The 19,701-nt window shown below is 59.5% G+C and overlaps 1 protein-coding gene across 2 annotated transcripts in view; it reads right to left on the bottom strand.

Annotated features, from left to right (window-relative positions):
• The window catches only part of SH3GL1 (SH3 domain containing GRB2 like 1, endophilin A2), a 31,550-nt gene extending 12,325 nt beyond the window's left edge, over positions 1-19,225 (bottom strand). Inside the window, exon 1 of one of the 2 annotated variants that reach the window (XM_029052698.2) lies at positions 19,012-19,225. In XM_029052698.2, the coding sequence (XP_028908531.1) occupies positions 19,012-19,056 (45 nt within the window). In that variant the 5' untranslated portion in view covers positions 19,057-19,225. Of the gene's footprint in view, positions 1-2,216; positions 2,318-19,011 lie in introns of those variants that run through there. The other variant, XM_029052699.2, reaches the window with a different exon arrangement.
• Between the last annotated feature and the right edge of the window lie 476 nt (positions 19,226-19,701).

Consider the following 19,701-nt stretch of genomic DNA (forward strand, 5'->3'; position numbering starts at 1 on the left):
GCATAAATATGACACACTGATTCAGTAACTGCCTTGCTTGAATTTACACCCTTCATTCACCCCGCCCTCAGCCCCACTATGAGCATATCCAGACTGGAAGCTCCTTGTGGGCAGGGAATTTGTCTACCACTGAGTTATATCGTACTCTCCCAAGCGCTTAGTACAGTGGCCTGCACGCAATAAGTGTCCAGTAAATACCACTGATTGATTGGCATAAGAGAGGGGAAGCCTGCCTGTCTCTATCCTAGAATTTGCCCAGCAAAATCGGCCTGGGACCACTGCATAACAAACTGGGGAGGGTGAGGATTCTGAAAACCTCTTCAATCACAGCTCTCGGCTCCATCTCAGAATGGAACCGGATGATTTATTTAACCTGTGAATCAATCGCTGGTATTTATGGAGTGCTTACTTGGTGCAGAGCACTGTACTAAGCACTGGGGTAGATACAAGGTAATCAGGTTGGACACAGTCCATGTCCCACATGGGGCCCACAGTCTTAATACCCATCTTACAGATGAGGTAATAGAGAAGTTGCCCAAGGTCACACAAGTGTGACAAGTGTGGGATTAGAACTCAGGCCCGCTGACTCCCAGGCCCATGCTCTTTCCACTAGGCCACGCTGCTTCTCTAAGCACTTAGGAGGGATAATACAATAGAGCTGGCAGACATGATCCCTGCCTGCAAGGAGTTGACAGTCTAGAGGGGGAGAGAGATGCTTAAAATAAATTCCAGGTGGAAAGGGGCAGAGTAGAAGGATAAGGTCAGAAGCACTGTGGGGGTTGAGGGAAGGGTGAGTACCTAAGTGTTTAGGGGGTACGGACCCAAATGCATAGTCAGTGCTATGTAGGTGGGGAGATGAGGGGTACCCCCAAATGATTTCCGTGCCTCCAGAAGGCTTTAAATTCACAAGACAGGATGGTGGTAGCAATTTTCCACTGCCATCTCGGCAGTAGCCCTGACTAAATAAGAGGAAGGCTGGATGGTTTAGAGTTACCTTGTGAAAGGCTGAGGGTTTGGGTCAGGAAAGACCTGGTTATCGCTGTGGGTAGCAAGCATCGGCACAAAGCAGGTGAAGCCTTTTGGGGGTTCTGGGGGTGGGGTGGTCCTCACGTGGGATAAGGCTGAACAGTCTCTGAGCCCCATGCCAGGCGGTTGGCCAGGCCCCTGGCATTTGGCTTCTACGTGGCCCTGGGGCCCAACAGTAGGTGCGTGTGGCTCTCTCATACATCTCCACGAAATGGTTGGGCCAATGGCTTCCCGAGCCTGCGGGATCCCGCTTCTTCTGGCCCCGGGGTACCCTGTCCTTTCCCCTCTCCCCTTACCAGTATCCTCTCGGCTTCACTGGGAGCTAAAGGAGTTTGGCTGGGAGCACTGTGCTGGCCTTGGGAGGATGGGGGGTGGTCTTAAGGTGGCGGGATGAACCAGATTTACTTTATTTTCCTCAGAGATCCATGTACGGACAGGTAGGCAAGTAGAGAGCATGGCTTCGTGGAAAGAGCATGGGCTTGGGAGTCAGAGTTCGTGGGTTCTCCTCCCGGCTCCGCCACTTGTCTGCTGTGTGACCTTGGGCAAGCCACTTAACTTCTCTGGGCCTCAGTTACCTCATTTGGAAAATGGGGATTAAGACTGTGAGCCCCACGTGGGACGACCTGATTACCTTGTATCTACCCCAGCGCTTAGAACAGTACTTAGCACATAGTAAACACTTAACAAACACTATCGTTATTATTAATAGACACACACACACTGCCCCCCCCCCCCCCCCCAAAACACCCTCAGACCGAGCAGTCTAACGATTGCTTTGCCGACAGCAGCCGTTCTGGGCATCACCGAGGACAGAGACCAGGTCACTCTAGTTCACATCACACGCAGCTCCAGGCTAGGTCGCTGGGGTGCCCTTGGGGCCCCCAGCCAGTTTTCGGAGGAGGAGGAGGAGGCGGCATCAACCCTGTCTGTTCTTTCGATAGTACCTTTCGAGGGCCTGATGCGTGCAAAGCACTGGGAAGAGTACAGCCCCCTGGCCCAAGGGGCGGGGCTGCAGGTGGGGTTGCGATTTAGGAAGGTGGGTGGGGGAGGAGGGGGGCCGCTGATAGCCAGGTGGAGAAAGCACAGCATGCCAAGAAGCAAAGCAAGGTAAACAGACCAGGAAAACAGTCACTCCAATAAGAGAGGCAGAACATTATGGCAAAAAGGAAGAGATTTTTCAGGCTCCTCACCGCTCAGGCAGGGCAGTCCAGAGTCCAACGGCCACAACCTTGCCAATAGTCTAAGTGACGGTGGTGCTTGGCGCTCCGGCTTCTTCCTGCTCCGTCCCGGCGGGCCAGGATGGGGGACCTCCCCGAGAGCGTGGGACGTGGGAGGTGGTGGGCTCGTGTTGGGGGGGGGGGGGGGGAGGAGCCCCCAGAGCCGCGTGCTGCCACTCCAGCTTTCTTCCTGCTCTGGAGGGACAGGACGGGCCCACCCCCCACCACCCCCCCGACATGGCATCGGGGATGATCGGCATCCAGTGCTGAAAGTAAAAAAAAAAGTTCTAACCAGAACGCCGGCGGCTCTGCTTCTCCAGCGGGGAGTCGGTGGCAGTGGCGGCTGCGGTGGCGAGCAAGGGGCTTTCCTGAGGGGGTCGGGGGTGGGGAGGGGGCGTGAGTTGGGGGAGGGGAAGGATGGCCGGCCGGCCACTCAAGACGCTGGGCCCGCAGCCCAGCGTCTCGGGGTGGAGTAGAACGGGAGTGGTGGGGCCGGAGCTGCTGGCAACCAGAGAGGGAGACGACCGGGGTTGGGAGCACTGTCCCCCGGCAGCCCCACAACATCCTTCCAGGACCTTTCCTTATACCGGAGCTGGGCTCCGGCTGCATCGCTCCGGAGTACTGGGCCTCCACGCTCAGATGGCGGAGGAGCCACCTCGGCCACACGCTTGCCACATCGGCTTCTTCCTGCCCCGCTCCGGAGGCTCAAGGTGGGGTCCTCAAGAGGGCGGGGCGGGGGGGAGGCAGGCTTTGACCCTCGGGTTGCGGAGGAACCGTCGAGAATACGCACTGCCGCTCCGGATTCTTCCCGCTCTGCTCCGCCCAGGAGGGAAGGGGCCCGCAGGGTTGGACGGCGAATCTCCCGGGTGGCGGGCCTCAGGCTCGGGGCAGAGGAGCAGCCACCGCCAAGGCCACACTCTTCCACTCCGGCTTCTTGCTGCCCTGCTCTGGTGGGACAGGATGGGACCACCTTCCAGACGGCCCGAGGAGGGGGTGGCGGGCCGTGGCGCTTGGGAGGCAGAGGAACCGTGCCTCCCCACCCAACTCTAGCGGGAGAGGTCGGGCCCCCTTCACGGCGTTGGGAGTGGGCGAGATCCTTCCCGGGTGGCGGACTCCAACGTTTAAGTGGTAGAGGCGCCATCGCGGTTACGTGCGGCTGCTCTAGTCCACTCTTGCCCCACTCCGGTGGGGCAGGAAGCGGGCCTCAGATGGGAAAGGAGGCTATGGGCCTCTTGTCCAGCTTCTTCCAGTCCCACTTGGGCAGGACAGGACAGGGCTCCCCCCTCTGCCCCCCAGCCCCACCTGGTGCACGGGGTGGGTGGCAGGCCTTGGTGCTCAGGTGGCAGAGGAGATGCTGAGGCCCCACAAGGCTACAGTCTGTTTCTTCCCGTGCTTGCTACTGCACCAGGGCAGGCTGGGATCTCCGGGCGGTGTGCGGCTGGAACCTCCAAGGTCACGGTGCTGTCGCTCCAGCTTCGTCCCACTCCCTCGGGAAGAGGATGGAACTCCCCGGGCGGAGAAGGGGGTGGGCGGCACCTCTCCCAGGCGGTAGATTTTGGTGCTCCAGTGGTGGAAGGGCGGCCGAGGCCACAGGCTGCCATTCCAGCTTCTTCCTGCCCCGGCTCCAGCAGGATGGCAGGAACCCCCCCCGCGCCCGGAGGCACTAGGTGGCATCTCCCTTGGTGACAGGCCCTGGTGCTCGGACAGTCGAGGCGTCACTCAGGTCGCCCACTGCCGCAGCTCCACCCGGGTGGCACTGGGGGTGGGTGGTGGCACTGGGGGTGGGTGTCATCTCTCCCAGGTGGCAGAAGAGCTCCCGAGGCTGCCTGCTGCTACGGCTTCTTTCTGCCCTGCTTCACGGGGAAGGGCCCCGAGTTGGCAGGGGTGTGGGATGGTGTTTCTCCCTAATGGCGGGCCATACCAACTGAGGCAGTGAAGGAGATGCTGGCAAGGCCACTCAGAACTGGATGGGAGGCCCGCCGGGTGGTGTTGGGAGGCGGGCGGCATTTCTTCCAGGCAGGAGGCCACGGTGCTCAGAGGGCACCCGCTGTAGCTCCACCAGCGCAGGAAGGGATCTTCCCCCTCTCCTCTATAGAGAGCGTTGGGGGTGTGCAGCCCATCTCCCAGGAGGCCGAGGAGTGGTCAGGGCCACCTACTGTCGCTTCAGCCGCTTTCTGCCCCACCCCAGGAGGCCCGGCTGGAAGTCCCCGATGGGCCTCTCCTGGGGCTCAGGAGGCGGAGGAGTCCCTGAGAGGCCAGAAACCATGAGATGATAGTGCGAGAGCATCCCTCACAGCCTCGGGCAGGGCCGGCTAAGGCCAGGGCCGGCTGACCTATCTAACGCTCGACTCTGTCTTCGGAGGGGCCGAGGATCAGCCCCGGCTGAGCTGGCACCATCGGTCCCCGGCGGCGGCGGCTGGCTTGCTTCCGAAACCAGGTGTCTCCATCAGCGTGGCTCCCATGAAACCCAGGCCTTCACTTTCCCCTAGTGGCCCAGGGACGGTGACACCTGCTTAGCCCCCGCCAGCTTGAGAGGCTCATCCCCTCTTCCCGGCCACTTGCGGAGTCCCTCTTCCTCAGTAACAAAAGGCTCCCTTGTGGCACAGTAGCCCACCTAGGGTTCTCAGTGGTTGAAAAAGAAACCTCTCACGAGAGACCCACCCGCGCCGCAACTCCGGCCGTGCTGTCCGGACTTCGGGCAGATCAGTCTAAGGAGAGGGCAGGAGAGTTTGGGGCACCAGAGGGTGGGGGTGAAGGGGTGGGGATGTGGGGCTTTACATACCTGCTAGGTGCATTCACACACCAGAAAAGCCGAGCACAATTTCATCAAGAAGTGATTTTCGCCAGGCTGTGGTGGAGCCCTCTCGGGCCGCGGGAAGGAAGCAAAGCCGCCCCCTCACCTTGAACGCTCGCCCTCCCCGCAGCCTGCAATACGCGACCATCTGATCGCCCACTTGTGGGGGGTCAGGCCCAGCCTTCTAGGGATTAAACTTCTGTTTCCCATTTGTGCTCAGATTTCGGGAACGTTCGCATTGCGAGACTCGACCCATCTGGGAATTCTGCCTCGAGCAATAGATTGCTAATGGCAGCAGGCTGGGCTGGATCAGTCCCTCGAGCAACTGTATCTAGCGAGTGCTTATTGCGTGCAGGGCACCGTACTAGGCGCTCGGGCGAGTACGAGCCAATCGAGTCGGTAGACACCATCCCTGCCCACAAGGAGTTTGCGGTCTAGAAGACCTCCGAGGGAACAAATACTGGGGTGGGGGAGATGGAGAGCCCCAAAGGCCAGGTCCCTCCCACCCCAAGGCTGAGTCCATTTAAGAACTGGGAGCTAACAAGAGCGGTGTGAACCTTGGGCAAGTCACTTCTCTGGGCCTCTGTTTCTTCATCTGTAAAATGGGGATTCAACACCTGGTCTCCCTCCTACTTAAGACGGTGAGCCCCGTTCTCGGGACAGGTACTGTGTCTGACCCGATTACCTCCCAAAGTGCATGTCACATAGTAAGCGCTTAATGCCATAATAATAATGATCACGATAAGAGAGCCAGGAAGTTCAGGGCTTTCAGCTGGGGTCGGCCAAGAGGAAAGAGAGAGTCAGGACCTAGCCAGTGGAGCTGGAAGTGAGCCGGCAGGTACGAAGAGGCCGAGGCAGAGGAGAGAACAGTTGCTGGCTGGGGCCGGGGGGGGGGGGGGGGGGGGAAGCGGTGGGGTGGCGGGGTGATCTCTGACCCCTTTAACACTCTAGGACAGGAAAACCTAGGAGGGGAAGCCTGTGGGGTTAACTGGACAGCCCTGCTTGCTGCTTTGACCTAGTCCCGAATCGGTCTTATCTGATGTGAACTTGGCAACTGCTGCTGGGGAAGTGAATACCTGAATGCACTTTATCTTTCTTCTGACCTAAACCAACACACCTGGGCATCCCGTCTTGCCACATCCACACTGGAACCACGTGTCTAAAGGAAGGGACAGGAAAGCTTGGAGTCTTTCCAGCCATCCGACCCCGACCCTCTCCCCCACCCCCTCACCCAACACACACACACACACACCCATGCTGCTCTGAGTTCCGATTCGAAGGCAGGGCGCCACACGGGGCGAGCAAGCACTAACTGAATAAAGAAAATGGGAACAAGAATAAAAATAACAGAGATATCATAGGTTAAAAGAAACGGCAGCAAAAACTGAATAAATGAAATAACCAATGGAGCAAAGCTCAGTCAATCAAAGCTACTGAGCTCTTGTGCGCAGAGCACTGTGCTCAGGGCTTGGGAGAGGACAAGAGAATTTCTAGACCTGATCTCTGTCCTCAAGGAGCCGTAGACCATGAGTCCCAGGCAGGACAAGAGACCGTTTCTGACCTGATGATCTTGTATCTACCCAGCACTTAGTGCAGTGCTTGGCACATTCTATGTGCTTAACAAACACCACATTATATTATTATAAGCTAGCTGGGGAGTCAGATGGGAGGAAGTTAACAGAATATACAGATGTGCACATAAGTGCTTCGCTGGGGGGGCAGGGAGGGGGAATAGCGAGTCCCAGGTAATCTCAAGGAACCCTGGGGGGGGGGGGGGAGGGGATGGGTACAGCCCACGGGTACAAACTGCCACCCATCTTGATTTCGCCAAGTGGGTTCAGGGGGCTGGGGGGCGGCGGAGAGGAAAGGACATCATGGGGCCCGAAATAATGGTTTGCCAATGGTGGGACCCTGGGAGTCGGTGGGGGGGGGGGGGGGGGGGAGGATTGTGGATGTGGAGCATCTGGGAAAGCGCCATCCAATCACAAATTCAGGAGGGTGCATCCACACCTTGAGGCCGCATGAGCTCCCAAAGGAAATCTAAGCTCTGTCGCTGGCCAAGCACACTAAGAGTGCACACTTACTCCCCGCCTGCCTCAGGGGGTAATTCGCTTCCCTCCCCTGTATCCGTTGCACCCAGAGAATGGGGCTCCTGACACGCACACAGTCATGTTTGCTCGGTGGATGGAAATAGAATAACTGAAGAGCCCTCCCCAGCAGCAGGGGGCTACCCATGTCGAGTTGACTTCCATGATTCCACCTTTCCCCTCCCCTCGGACCCTACTGAGGGGCTGCCGGGCTGCCGGACTAGAACCCTCCCATCCAGGCTGTCCCCACGGACGTCTGCTTGCACGTGCTCCCAGCATCCAAAATTCCTGCCTCCATCATCTGTAATCCCTTCCCCTCCCTCCAAAGCCCCTAGGGAAGGAATCCCACCCCTGACGGCTGCCAGAGCGGGGGGTCTTGGGAGAGAGGGTGAAGGGAAAATCCACAGAAGAGGCCCCGGGAGGGGCTAAAACAGAGCAGGGGCCCCACCCCCTGCCCGACGTCCTGTGGACTTGGGGGGCTGACCGGGGAAGTGGGTTGGTGAAGGGGCCCGGTCCAGGAAGCAGCAAAAAAGTTACAAATGCCCAGGACTGGTCATCCTGGAGGTGAGCTGAGACAGAGCAGAGGGGCGCTGGTCTGTGTCCCGGCCCCAAGGAAAGGCTCTGAGGAAACCCCCATGTGGGACAGGTATCTCTGACCTAGGTATCTTCTAACTACCTCAGTGCTTAGTATAGTGCTGGGCCCATAGTAAGTGCTTAATCACCAGAGTTATTATTATTATTATTATTCGGTCCCAGCCCCCGCAGATGATTGCCAGGAGGCCAACCGCCCCCGTCCTGTCCCCAGGTGCGGGACCGGTGGCTCCGAAGCCAGCGGAGCCCAGTGGATCGGTCTCTTGGCCCAAAAAGCCGTGGATGGTTGTCCCGCAGCCTGCTCGGACTGGATCCTCGGGGACAGGTGGAAACACCAACCCCCCACCCCCAGACAAATGAAGCAACATACCCCCGCGGTCACCGCTAATCATGGCAACGCCACTGGGGCCCGGCCCCCGGCCCACACGGTCCGGTAATTGCTGCCAGAGTGACGGAGGATAATTGGCAGCCGCATCGGTATGGAGGTGATAAGAGCTCTTGAGAAAAAAAAACAACCAACAACCCAAAAGAGAATGTCACCCTCTTATCGATGGCTGTCTCACAGCTGCGAGAGGCCAGCAGCTCCCCTGGGAGGGAAGGGATGAGCCCCGTTGGTGGCAGAGTAGGCCCAAATAGATCTCAGGCTGAGGGGGGCTTCGGTGGGGGGCAGATAACCAAAGGGTAGGAGAGGCGGTAGGATGGTCACCAAATGGTAGGGGGGAGACCCTTCACCCGGCGGGCCCGGCCGTGAAATCCAACCTGTCGGGCACCCTCGTTTGAAAGGGCGGGATGAGGTGTGGGGAAGGGGCCGGGGAAGGCCAGAAGAAAAGGGATCGGAGGCAGCCAAGGGGCGGACCAGGAAGGGATCCGGACGCACGGGTTTCTCGGCGGCCAGCCCGTGGTGAGGAATGCGCCCCAGCCGGGAGGTTGGCCGGCACGTCCCTCCTCCCGTGGCCCGGGCGCCTCCGACTGACTCACACCCACAACCTGCCAGCCCTCGACCTCGGGTCTCCTAGGACTGGGCTCGGAAACGCGGAGGGCCGGGGCCGCTCCTGGGAGTGGGGTTCCAGGAAACGGGGACCGGGTGCTTCCAGGGGAGTGCCAGGGTGGCGCTGGCTTACTCACCGCCAGAGCTCTTGGCCCCGCAGCGTGGCCGGCCTCCGTGGCAACGGGCCAGAAGGCCGAGCGGGCAAAGTCCTAAACCACCATCCTCCTCGCTCACCGGCCCTTCTGGTCGCTGAATGCTCGGGAGCTGGATTTGCGGAAGGGGCTCTCCTTCCCAGTCACCCCAACAATAGGAACAATCGCAGTCTCCAGGGCCAGCGGGGCCGGGGCCTCCCCAGCCGGACTTCCCTCCCCACATGTCACACCGCCTGCCCTCGCCCCGCAGCCTTGAGGATAGCACTCAAAAGGCAAATCCTCCAGAAATGTACCACTAGTGTCCAACTAGATAGAACCTCAAAACTCCAGGCCTGCACCCCTCTGGTGGGGCCCAACACGGGCCAGCTCACCTTCCTCCCTCCACTCCCCTCTGATCTTCTCACTTTTCTGCCTGGCCTAAAACTTCCCGGGGCACATCCGCTCTTGTCTCCATGTCTACATCAGGGGAGGAAGACTGGGCCCTTCCTTTTCCTTCAGAAAGGTGCCCTGTGCCAGAGAACTGCATGGGTTTATACCAAATGCACCCCTGAGAGTCACATCTCCCCTCCCTCACCCCCCTCACCCTGGACAAACTGTAAGCTTCCCGAGGGCAGGGTAAGCAGCGTGGCCTAGTGGAAAAGGCCCGGGCCTGGGAGTCAGAGAACCTGGGTTCTAATCCTGGCTCTGCCACTTGTCAGCTGTATGATCTAGGCCAAGTCATTTCACTGGGCCTCAGTTCCCTCATCTGTAAAATGGGCATTGAGACTGTGAGTCCTATGTGGGACAGGGACCGTGTCCAAGCCGATTAACTTGTATCGACCCCAGGACTTATTACAGTGCTTGGCACAGAGAAAGTGCTTAACAAATGCTATTCTTATTATCCCGTGTAAACTCTTCAGCTAGGGACGCAATCCCTCCAGAGCTCAATCGAGCATGCTCTGGCCTCAGGACTAGCCCACGCTCTCTGAGTCAAAGGATACCCCAACCTGCAACATCTTTCTCTAGGGCCCAAAGGTAATGGGTTCTGCCCAGGCCCCCGGCCTCCTGTCAATCAATGGTATTTACAGAATGCTTACTGTGTGCACAGCACTGTACTAAGCACTTGGAAGAGTACAATATAAGAGCCGGTAGACACGTTCCCTGCCCACAAGGAACTTACAGTCTACAGGAGGAAACAGACATTAATATAAAAAAGGTACAGATGGGGCCGTAAGTGCTGTGGGGTTGGGCGAGGGCGGTGAATAAAGGAAGCAAATCCAAGGGCTGGGGTGACACAGAAGGGAGTGGGAGAAGAGGAAGTGAGGGCTTAATCGGAGAAGGCCTCTTGGAGGAGATGTCCCTTCCATAAGGCCTCCAAAAGGAAACTACCGCACAGCCAGTTCAGTCACGGCCCCGTGGCATGCTTCCTTCAGCACGCGTACTTAGCGTGCTGCCGGCCAGCTGCAGAAGGCACGGACAGAGCACGCTAACCCACACGGTCCTCAGCCAGGAACCCTGCCCTGGGCTGGCCCGACTGTCCAACTCCGGGATGGCGCTGCCCTGCGTCCACCGGCCGTGCAAACGTGGGATGGGTAGGGGATGGGGACGACGACCCTCTGCCTCTTTGCATCTCCACTGACCCGCCGCAAGTCTCCCCGTGTGTCACCAACAGGCGGGGCCCCCATTTCCCAAAGAGGAAACTGAGGCTACAACAGGCCCTCCCGCCAGCAGTAGAGCAGCGGCGTGGTCTAGTGGAAAGAGCCCGGGCTTGGGAGTCGGAGGACCTGGGTTCTAATCACCACTCCGCCACTTGCCTGTTGCGTGACCTCGGGCAAGTCACTTCACTTCTCCGGGCCTCAGTTCCCTCATCTGCAAAATGGGGATTCGATCCCTCTTATTTCGACTGTGGGCCCCACGTGGGACCCTGTATCTACCCCAGTGCTCAGTACAGTGCTTTGACACAATGTCGGCACTTACCAAATACCACAATTATTTGAAGCTCAGCTCCGGCCCACCTTCCTCTGCCAGTCCCGGGAACCAACTCAAGGGCACCCTCAGGCACTGGAATGCCAAGCGAGACCACCGGGATCCCCAGCTCCCATCCCTTCCCCGCCACCCCCGGCAAGCAGCCCTTTCTCTTTTCTAACCAAGACCGTCGGATGATTGATTTTACGCTATTTTTTTGCATTTGTATTTGTTCCTCTTTCTTTTTGTGTCTGCCGCCAAACCTTCCCCACCTTGTTCTCAGAACATGTAGCCCCCGGAGGTTGAGGGACCGTGTCTAATTCTCTCATCCAGGCATCTCCTTCTCCCCAGGACTTAACAGAGCGTTCTGCACGCAGCAGACGCTTAATAAATACCGTTTCTACTAGCAGTAGCAGTGAGAGCTTTTACTGAGCACCATTGGGTGCAAAGTACGGTCCTGAGCACTCGACAAGTACAGAATAGAGAAGTGATCCATCCTCCACTCACAAACTTACACTCTAACAGGAGAGGCAGACGTAAAAAAGTCCACTGTATTTTCTCTTTTTGTCTCCCCTTTTTTCCTCCCTCCCCACAAACTGGTGCAATCTGTACTCCTTTTGCCTCCCATTAGATTGAAAGCTCCTTGTGGGCAGGGATCATCTCTACCAATTCTACTGTACCCCCTCAAGCTCTTAGTACAGCACTATCCCCACAGTAAGCACTCGATAAATCCCACTGACAGATGGACTGACTGATCGATTGATCCCCGGTAATCAGGCTGAAGTCTGGACGTCCCATCGTGGGCTAAAGAGAGGCTTCCAAATTCCAACCTCGCCACCCTTCTGGTGGTAGCGATCGCCAAGTGAGCGAATGACCGACCGACTGACAGACGGCCAGATCCCCAGGGCAGCCTGCCATCCGCCCCTGCCCTCTCATCTGCCCCTCCCTCTGCCAGTCGGGTGAACTCCACCAAGGGGCTGGATCAACCGGGGGAGACTAAGGGCACACGGGCCCTCTTGCCCCGACTTGGTTCCTTCAACTCACGATGAGGGGAAAATAGGTTGGCTGCTGTGTCCATGCTCGCCCTCCCTCCGTGAGACTCTCTCCCCGCACCTGTCTGGCGGAGGCAGGATTTCCTCTCGTTCCGCGGCGACGCTCCCCACTTCCTCAGTCCCTTCCTGTCCCTAGACCACGAACCCCGGGGACAGCAGGGACCGTGCCCGACCTGAAGTATGGAGTAAGCGCTGACCAGATACCACCGTTATTGTTCTGTCCTCACAGTGCTCCTCTGCTCCCCGCTCTGACCAGGCCGCTCCCGTCCCCAAAGCTGGTGCGGGGCCCCACGAAATCAGAGGGAGCCCCCCACTTCTGCCCCCCGCCCCAGGTCACGGCAAGGGTGAGACTCTGGGTCTCCAGGGTCGGGATGGAGTCGGGCATGAAGCTCTGCCTTCACAGGCGACAGGGGAGCTGCTGGGCTTCATGTCTACAACCTGGAAGGGCCTCGAGAAAGCCAGGCAAGGCAAAGGAGCTGCGGCAAGTTAACTTCCTCCCAGCCTCGTGGTGAGTCTCCATCTGCTCCCGAGGAGCCCAGGAGCCGGGACGACTGGACACACGTTTCTGGAATTAAGCAGCTCTGCCAACCGGGGTCGCCCTCCCTGGAAAAAACGCCTTTCCTGACTTCTAAACGACAAGCAGAACCCTCGTCTTCATCATCCTGCTGGGGCCCTTCCTTCCCCTCCTCCCCCTGGCCCCGCTCCACGGGTGTCCATTCCTCCTCTGCGGAGGCCTCCAAGACGGCCTCCCAGCCGGCGACGACCCCTCCCATTTGCCTCTCTTTCCTTGGGGATGAGGGAAGGAAATGGGGTCTGGGAAGCTGGAACTGCCTTCTCCCGCAGCAGAAGGTTCTGGAAAAATCACATTGCTGGCGGTCCAGCCCGGGTCTCCGGACAACTCACCGGGCCCCTGAACGAATCCTCTACGTCAGCGGCACATTCGGGGCACGAGGCAAAAACACGGCTGCTCCGGCTCCCCTATTCACCTACCGAGGGTGGGTTTCGACCCCACGGGGGAGAAGTCCGCATGGCCGGAAATACTCGCGGCTTCTACGGGGCGTGGCTGGATTCACACGGGTCCCTAAGGGAACATTCCCGGTGGAGAGAATGTAGCTCAATTGGAAACTTCTCAAGGACAGGTATTGCGTCTACCTAAATCTCCTTACTGTGCTCCCCCGGGTGTGTTTAGGACAGTGCCCTACACCTACCAAGCGCGGAATAAATCCCACAGATTGGTCAGAGGGGCAAGTAGGGGGTGTGGGAGGGCCGTGACCCTCCTCCTGTCTAGAACGGTTGGCCGGGGGGACGATGACGACAACCTGAGCCACACCAAGCAGCAGAAAATGGAACGGGAGCCATGGCTCCTTGGCCGTTTCCTCCCACTGGGATGCTCTGGAAACCCCCATATCCTGGGTCCCAGCTTGCTCTCCGTCCCTGGGTGTCTCTCCCCCTGCCGGGTCCCCGCTACCCCATCACCACCCAACCGGAAAACGGAACCCTCCACCCCAAACACTTGCAGCCCCTTCGGGAAAGGGTTGGGGCGGCAAGGGATTCATGCCGCTGGGGAGGCAGAATGGCAACTTTTCTCTGGAGCTAAGTGGCAATACCCCAGGCGCTCCAGCCCACGGGAAGGGCGAGACCCATCGAAGAGGATGGAGGGAAGGTGGCGGGTGAGGGCCGGAAGGGGACTCGAGCCACCCCACCGGGAGAGAGGGCTGCGGGGAGAGAGCAGATCGACCCGGAAGCTTGTGCAGTTCCGGGATTCTCTCCGCTCCCACTTCGGGTTGCCGGGGGCTGGCCAGCCGGACCTCCATCCCACCCGTGCGGCTCCCTGGGAAGTTACAGCCCGCGCCGGGCTCCGTCCCTTGACTTCCTTCCGCAGACCAAAGGGTTAACCCGGATCCTGTTTGGGCGGGAGAGCGGAAGGCGACCGCAGAAAGAACGACCCGGCCAGGAACCAACTCGGTGCAGCTGGAATTACCGAGTCCAGGAAAATGCAGGCTCAGGCGGTCGGAGGCCTCGGGAGGCCGGGAGGGAGGGAGGAGGAGAACTGCAGGCCAGCTTGGGGGTGGGGCGGGGGGCAGAAAGGGGTCAGGTTAAACCGGGGGGGGCGGGGAAAAGAAACAACTCAGTTTCCCTCTGGGTCCCAGGGACTGGCCTGATTTGGGGGGACCGGGGACGGGCCCCAAGGAGCTGCCGGGTCTCTCCAACCAGCAACGCTGGAACGAGACGAAGCCACGAAGCAGTGGGCGTGTGCCAGTGCTCACGATCAACATCTGGCACCTGGGGCCGGGCCTCCACTCACTCACCCCCGGGGGACCCCGAGGAATGTACGGGGGGAGGGGCTGGAGGGAGGCGGAGGGAGGCCAAGAGGCTCCTTCAGCCTGCCTGGCCACCAAACCTCACCTCCCTGCCAGCCTGAACAGGGAAAGGGGGTGGGGGGGGTGTCACAAGGCTAAAACTCCAAATCAGACATTAGTGATAGTGGCTAACTCTGGCAAAACCTCTGGCTGGGGGCGGGGAGGCTGAGGCTGCTGGAAATGAGGAAGCTGGGGGGTTATCTCTAGATTTCAATCATCTGGTGAGCCAGGACCCTCGATGTCCCATAGCCGGAGCCAAAGGACCCTCCCCCCCCCCCCCCACTCGACCTTCCCATCACCAGCTGGGTGCCCAAGTGACTGACAAAAGGAAGCTGCTTGGAGGGAAGGGAAAAGATGAAAGGTTCCCAGCCCCATGAAGAAATCACCGCTTTTTCGCGTCCCCCGGCCCCCACGCCAGCCTGGTCGGCTCCTCCAAGCCCCAAGTAGGGGACCCTTCTGCCAGGGCCTCCAGACTCCACCCAGGGTGGCAGGGCCAAAAGACCATAGGAGAAGACTGCCCCTTTAGGGTCCCTCTCTCTTGGGAAAAAATGGGGAGCCGGGGGAAGCCACGCGGCGGTAAACCCGCAGGACCTGTTCTTTACTACCAAGCCCTCACAGGCCTCAAGATCTGGTTTCTCGGACATATTTTGGGGCCCCGGCTCCACCTAGCGTGGCTGACCGGGCTCTGGCCCGGTTCCTCCTGAGGCCGCCTGAACGTGGCCCAAAGGTGAACTAAGCCCAGACTAAGCCCCCTCTTTCCTCAGCTCCCCCTTCCCATCGCCCCAGCTCGCTCCCTTTGCTCTACCCCCCTCTCCGCCCTACAGCGCTTGTATATATATATATATATCTATAATTCTATTTATATTAATGCCTGTTTACTTGTTTTGATGTCTGTCTCCCCGCTTCTAGACTGTAAGCCCGTTAAGGGCAGGGATTGTCTCTACTGCTGAATTGTAGTTTCCAAGCGCTCAGTACAGTGCTCTGCACGTAGTAAGTGCTCAATAAATACGACTGAGTGAATGAATGAACGCCAAGGGTCCCACAGCCCTCACCCCCCATCATGGCCTCTGGGGGTGCGGACAAACTCTCCCTAGGGTTCGAGAGATCTTCTGGGGCGGAGGCTGCAGGGGCCCAGCCCAGCACCCCACGGGAGCTCAGAAAAAAAAAGCCTCAGCCACATCTCTGGGAAGAAACCGAGCCAGGGGCTGGAGGGGTGCCGGAAAACAGCTTTGGGCTGGGGGGCGGGGGTGCACGCGAGGAAGGGATGAGCAAGGGTGGCCGCTGAGCGCGCCGACCGATCTGCCCTAATTCTTCCCGGCCGAAATGGAACCGCCAACAACGTCAACTCCAGAGCCACACGAGACAAAGACCCAGGAGATAGAAACCAGCTGCTGCCAGAAGGCTGACACATTCCCCCACCCAGCTGCCAGGGACGGCTTAGCAACAGCCCGGGAAAACCCAGCCCCCAGCGCTCTGTCGGCGCTCGTTAAATAATAATTAGGGCGCGGGGGGCCGGGACGGGAGGGGGCGGAGCGGGGGAAGCACGCTGGGTCCGACGGGTTCCTGACCTCGGGCTGAGGCTCCCGTCAGGGAGACTTCCTCAGAGCGGAGCGACCCCGCTCAGCTCAGCGGACGGCGTCGAGCCCATTTCCTCCTTCCCACTCCTCCGTGGGGCCCAAACATTTGCCTTGGAAAATCCCATCGTGGACCCTGGCCGCCCGCCTTGAATTAAACCAAGTTTCCCCAGATAGGATCGGTTTCGAAACGCTGGCGGCAGGAGGAGCTGCGGCGGCCCGAGGAAGAGGTCCAAGAGGGGCTCGGGGTCCGGCTGGATGCTCGGGCGCCGGGGCGGACCCGCCCCGGAACACGAGGCCGAGAGGACCCCGCTGGGCGAGTCACGGCTTTCCATGTCCCCCGGTGGCCAGGGGAGCACCCAGTCTGAGTGACCTCCAGTTGGGCCCAATTTTCTGGCTCTCTGGCCTGAGGGAGGAGGGCGGGGGAGGTTCCGATGTCGCACAGACCACCCCCCACCCCGGGACCAGGTTCCACCCCTGAGGAAGGAGAAAAGGGACGGTAATGACCGATCGACCCTGACCTCACAGGCCAAAGGCTTTGCCCTGAGAATCCCTGATTTGGGGCTAAAAGCCAGCGAGGGAACAGAGCATCCACTCGGGTGGGCAAACAGATGCTTCGCGCTCGCGTCTTGAGCGTACTCGGGATGAACCGCCACTCTTTTGGCCCAAATGCCATCTCTCATCAGCCGGTCACCGCTAAGGCCCAAAGACCCCTTCGACGCCAGTCACATCCGCTCTACCTCAACCCTTGCGTACCGCGGCTACTGCCTGGGGCCTTGGGAAGCAGGTCAGAGTTACTGGCCCCACCTCGATATCGGCCCGAGGAAGCCAAAGGAGGCCCGGGCTCGGCGGCTACCTGAATCGGCTGGCAATTCGGTGGCGGAAGAGGAATCGGAGCCTCAGGTGACACTAAGCCCCGGCTCTCGGGTCTCTTTTTCTGCTGGCCCAGGTGTCCCAGATAAACAGCACACCGGGCGGCCGGTCAGATTCCAGTCCCCTACCTTTCCCGTCGGGCGCCCCGAGAAGCACCCTGGCCATTCCCTCGGATTCCGGTCCAAACCCCCAGCTCAGCTAAAAACGCCTTCCCACCCCCCTACCACCGGCTCCCATCAAGGAAGAGCGAACTTCCTGAGGTTACGCTGCAGCTGCTGAGTACGCTGTCCCGGAACCAACCCCGGGCCCATCTGACGACAGCACCATGGCCCAGAGCGAAGCCCCCTTTCCGGAGAAGAGCTGAGGTGACACTTTAGGGGCTGGGGACAACTGCCAAGGTTGCAGGCCTTGGACTGAAGTTTGTTTTTTTTGGGTTTTTTTTTTTTTTTGCGGGGAGTGCGGCGGGGGGAGGCTGCAAGTGGTCAGTGACTCAGGCTGAGAGACCAGTTTTAGGTCTGGAGAGTTTTCGGTTGTTTTCACTGTCCCTCGTTTGCCTAAGAAAACTCATCTACCGTTCCAAGAAACTGGGTGTGAAACCTGCTGGAGTCGGGCCCAAAGTGTCTGGCTCCCCTCTGGGGATGCAGCTGACTCGGTGAAGGCACACCCGAGGAGAAGGGGCGGGCAGTGCCCCACGGCCCCACCTCGTCCCCTTCCCGGCCCCAGCGCCCCATCCGTGGCCCCGACGCTCAGTCTCAGGGAATACCAGGCCAGTTTCAAAAGCAAGAGGAACATGGCCACTGTCGATTTTCCGCCTTGCTCAGATAGAACAAACCTTTCGGTTGGCAACCCCTCTCCCTCCTTTCAAGGAAGAAAAAGCAGATCAGCATTCCAATCGACTGCCACTTCCATCCTTAGTTACGCTCCAAAATCTTTGGCACAGACGGACTCTAAGAATTATCGGCAAGCCAGCTGGCAGGGGGCTGTTTGGGCCTGGAGATTATCTCTCTCTCGCGCTCTCGCTCTCTCCCTCTCCCACACACACACGCCCCAATTGTGAACTCGCTTTTCAGTGCCCGACCGGGAGCACCTCCTTAACCACCGTCCCCCCCTCAAGCAGGGAGAATGTCCCTTTAAATACTCGTTCCATCAGGGACAAGATGCCAGACATATGACCAGGGGAGAAGCAAGGGATGGGACGGGAGCCAGGATGGAGGGAAGCAAAACGGATGCAGAGAAGACAGATGGTTGTTTGTGCTGCCCTGCCTCCCTGGCATTTCCACCGCATTTCCTGCAGAACGTTTGTCCTTAGGCTGAATGAAGAACTGGTGTTCCAGGGCCACCGTGGGCTGCCCTCTGAAAAAAGCGAAAACAACTTAGCCCCTTACCGACCTGGGGCAAGCCCACCTCAAAATCCGTTTCCCAACATGATCCCGAAGATCTGACTAGAAGATGAAAGGGGGTAGTCAGATGCTTTTCATTCCAGGTACTGCCTTTGCGGCTGAAGTACAGTTCTTGCCGTAGTGTGATTTAAATCTGATTTAGAACTCTTTCCCTTGGGCCCGTCTCAGATCCAACCCGCCCCATTAGGCTTTCGTCTGTGGGCAAACCTTGGACTACGAACCCTGTGGAAACAAACTCAAGGCCTTGCTTCAGACCCCTGCACGGAGCGAGCTCTTTCCCAGGAAACGGATGCCTCTTCTGTCCGTGAGGAGGGGAAAACGTCTCTGATGGAGAGGGGGAAAAACACTCCAAATATTGCGCGCTCCGGGCCTGCAGCCCCATCGACAAGTCAGGGAACGAAGAGGAATGCGAGAAACCAAAAGCGATGGCAGGTCTGGCATTGACGCCCAGATATTCCCCTAAAAGTGGGTCAGGCGAGGCCGAGGGGGCCACGGTCATTCTCATCCAGTGTGTGGGAATCTCTGCCCTTCTCTGAGGACGAACGTCAGCATGCGGTTAGCCTCTTTCCGTGAGGGACAACGGCCTGCCACTACTCCGTGTGCCATAGGGGATGAAGAAGGATGTGCCTGCTGAGGTGGGAAGGGGCACCTGGGTCCAACCTCACTGATCGCCCACCTGGACCTGCCCCCTAACCGGCCTATCTCGCTAGTTCTCCCCCCCGGCCTCGGCCCAGAGGGGCCGAAACGGGGTGCCCTTGGCCTCCGGGCCGTTTTGGGGTGGGGGGGCGTTCACTTCCCTTCAGCGATCAGAGATCGGTGTCCTTCCTTCGCCTTTATTTCCCGTTCCCCCTCCTCACCGGGCCGCGGGGAAGGGTTGTCCCCCCCGTCCGCGTCGACCATCGTTCCCACCGATCGAGGGCCGTTTACCTTTGGGTCCCCCAGTCCCGGCTCACCTGGCTCGCCTTGTAAAACTGCTTCTTCAGTCCTGCCACCGACATGCTGCCTCCGCCTCCCGCCACGGCACCGACTGACCGACCGATCGCGGTCCCGACCGTCTGTCGACAACTGGCTGACCGTCCGAGCGACGGCTCTCGGGGGTGGCTCGCAGCCTCAGCCCTGCCCGACCGGAACGCTGCCGCCGCTGCTGCTGTCGCTGCTGCCGCCGCCGCTGCGCGCGCGCCTTCTCAGGATATTACATGGCAACCGCACACCACTTCCGGTCCCCGCCCGCACCGACAACAGGAACCGGGAAAGGGAGCGGAAGAACGATTGGCCTTCTCTCGCGCCCCCTGCTGACCGGGCGGGCAGTACGTAGGTAAGTGCGTACGTGCGTACGTGCGCGCGTGCAGGCGCGAGTGGAGAATCGGCGGGCGAAGTGGGGAGGGCGGGGCAAGGAGAAAGTCGGGGGAAAGGGCGGAGCGACAACGCGCGCGGGCCGCCCGGATGACCATAGAGAGGCAGGACGGCGCGGTCTAGAGGGGCCCAATAGCCCCGTCTTCCTCCCTTCGCCAACAGCGCCACCTGCGTGCAGAAGGAACAACCCAGGAGTCGGCAACACCCCCGATCCATCGCCGATCACGGCTCTCCTCAAGACGCTTACAGGCCAGAGCAGCCTGGTTTAGTGGGAAGGGCCCGGGCTTGGG

Source organism: Ornithorhynchus anatinus, chromosome X2 (genome assembly GCF_004115215.2).
Source record: "Ornithorhynchus anatinus isolate Pmale09 chromosome X2, mOrnAna1.pri.v4, whole genome shotgun sequence".
NCBI lineage: Eukaryota > Metazoa > Chordata > Mammalia > Monotremata > Ornithorhynchidae > Ornithorhynchus > Ornithorhynchus anatinus.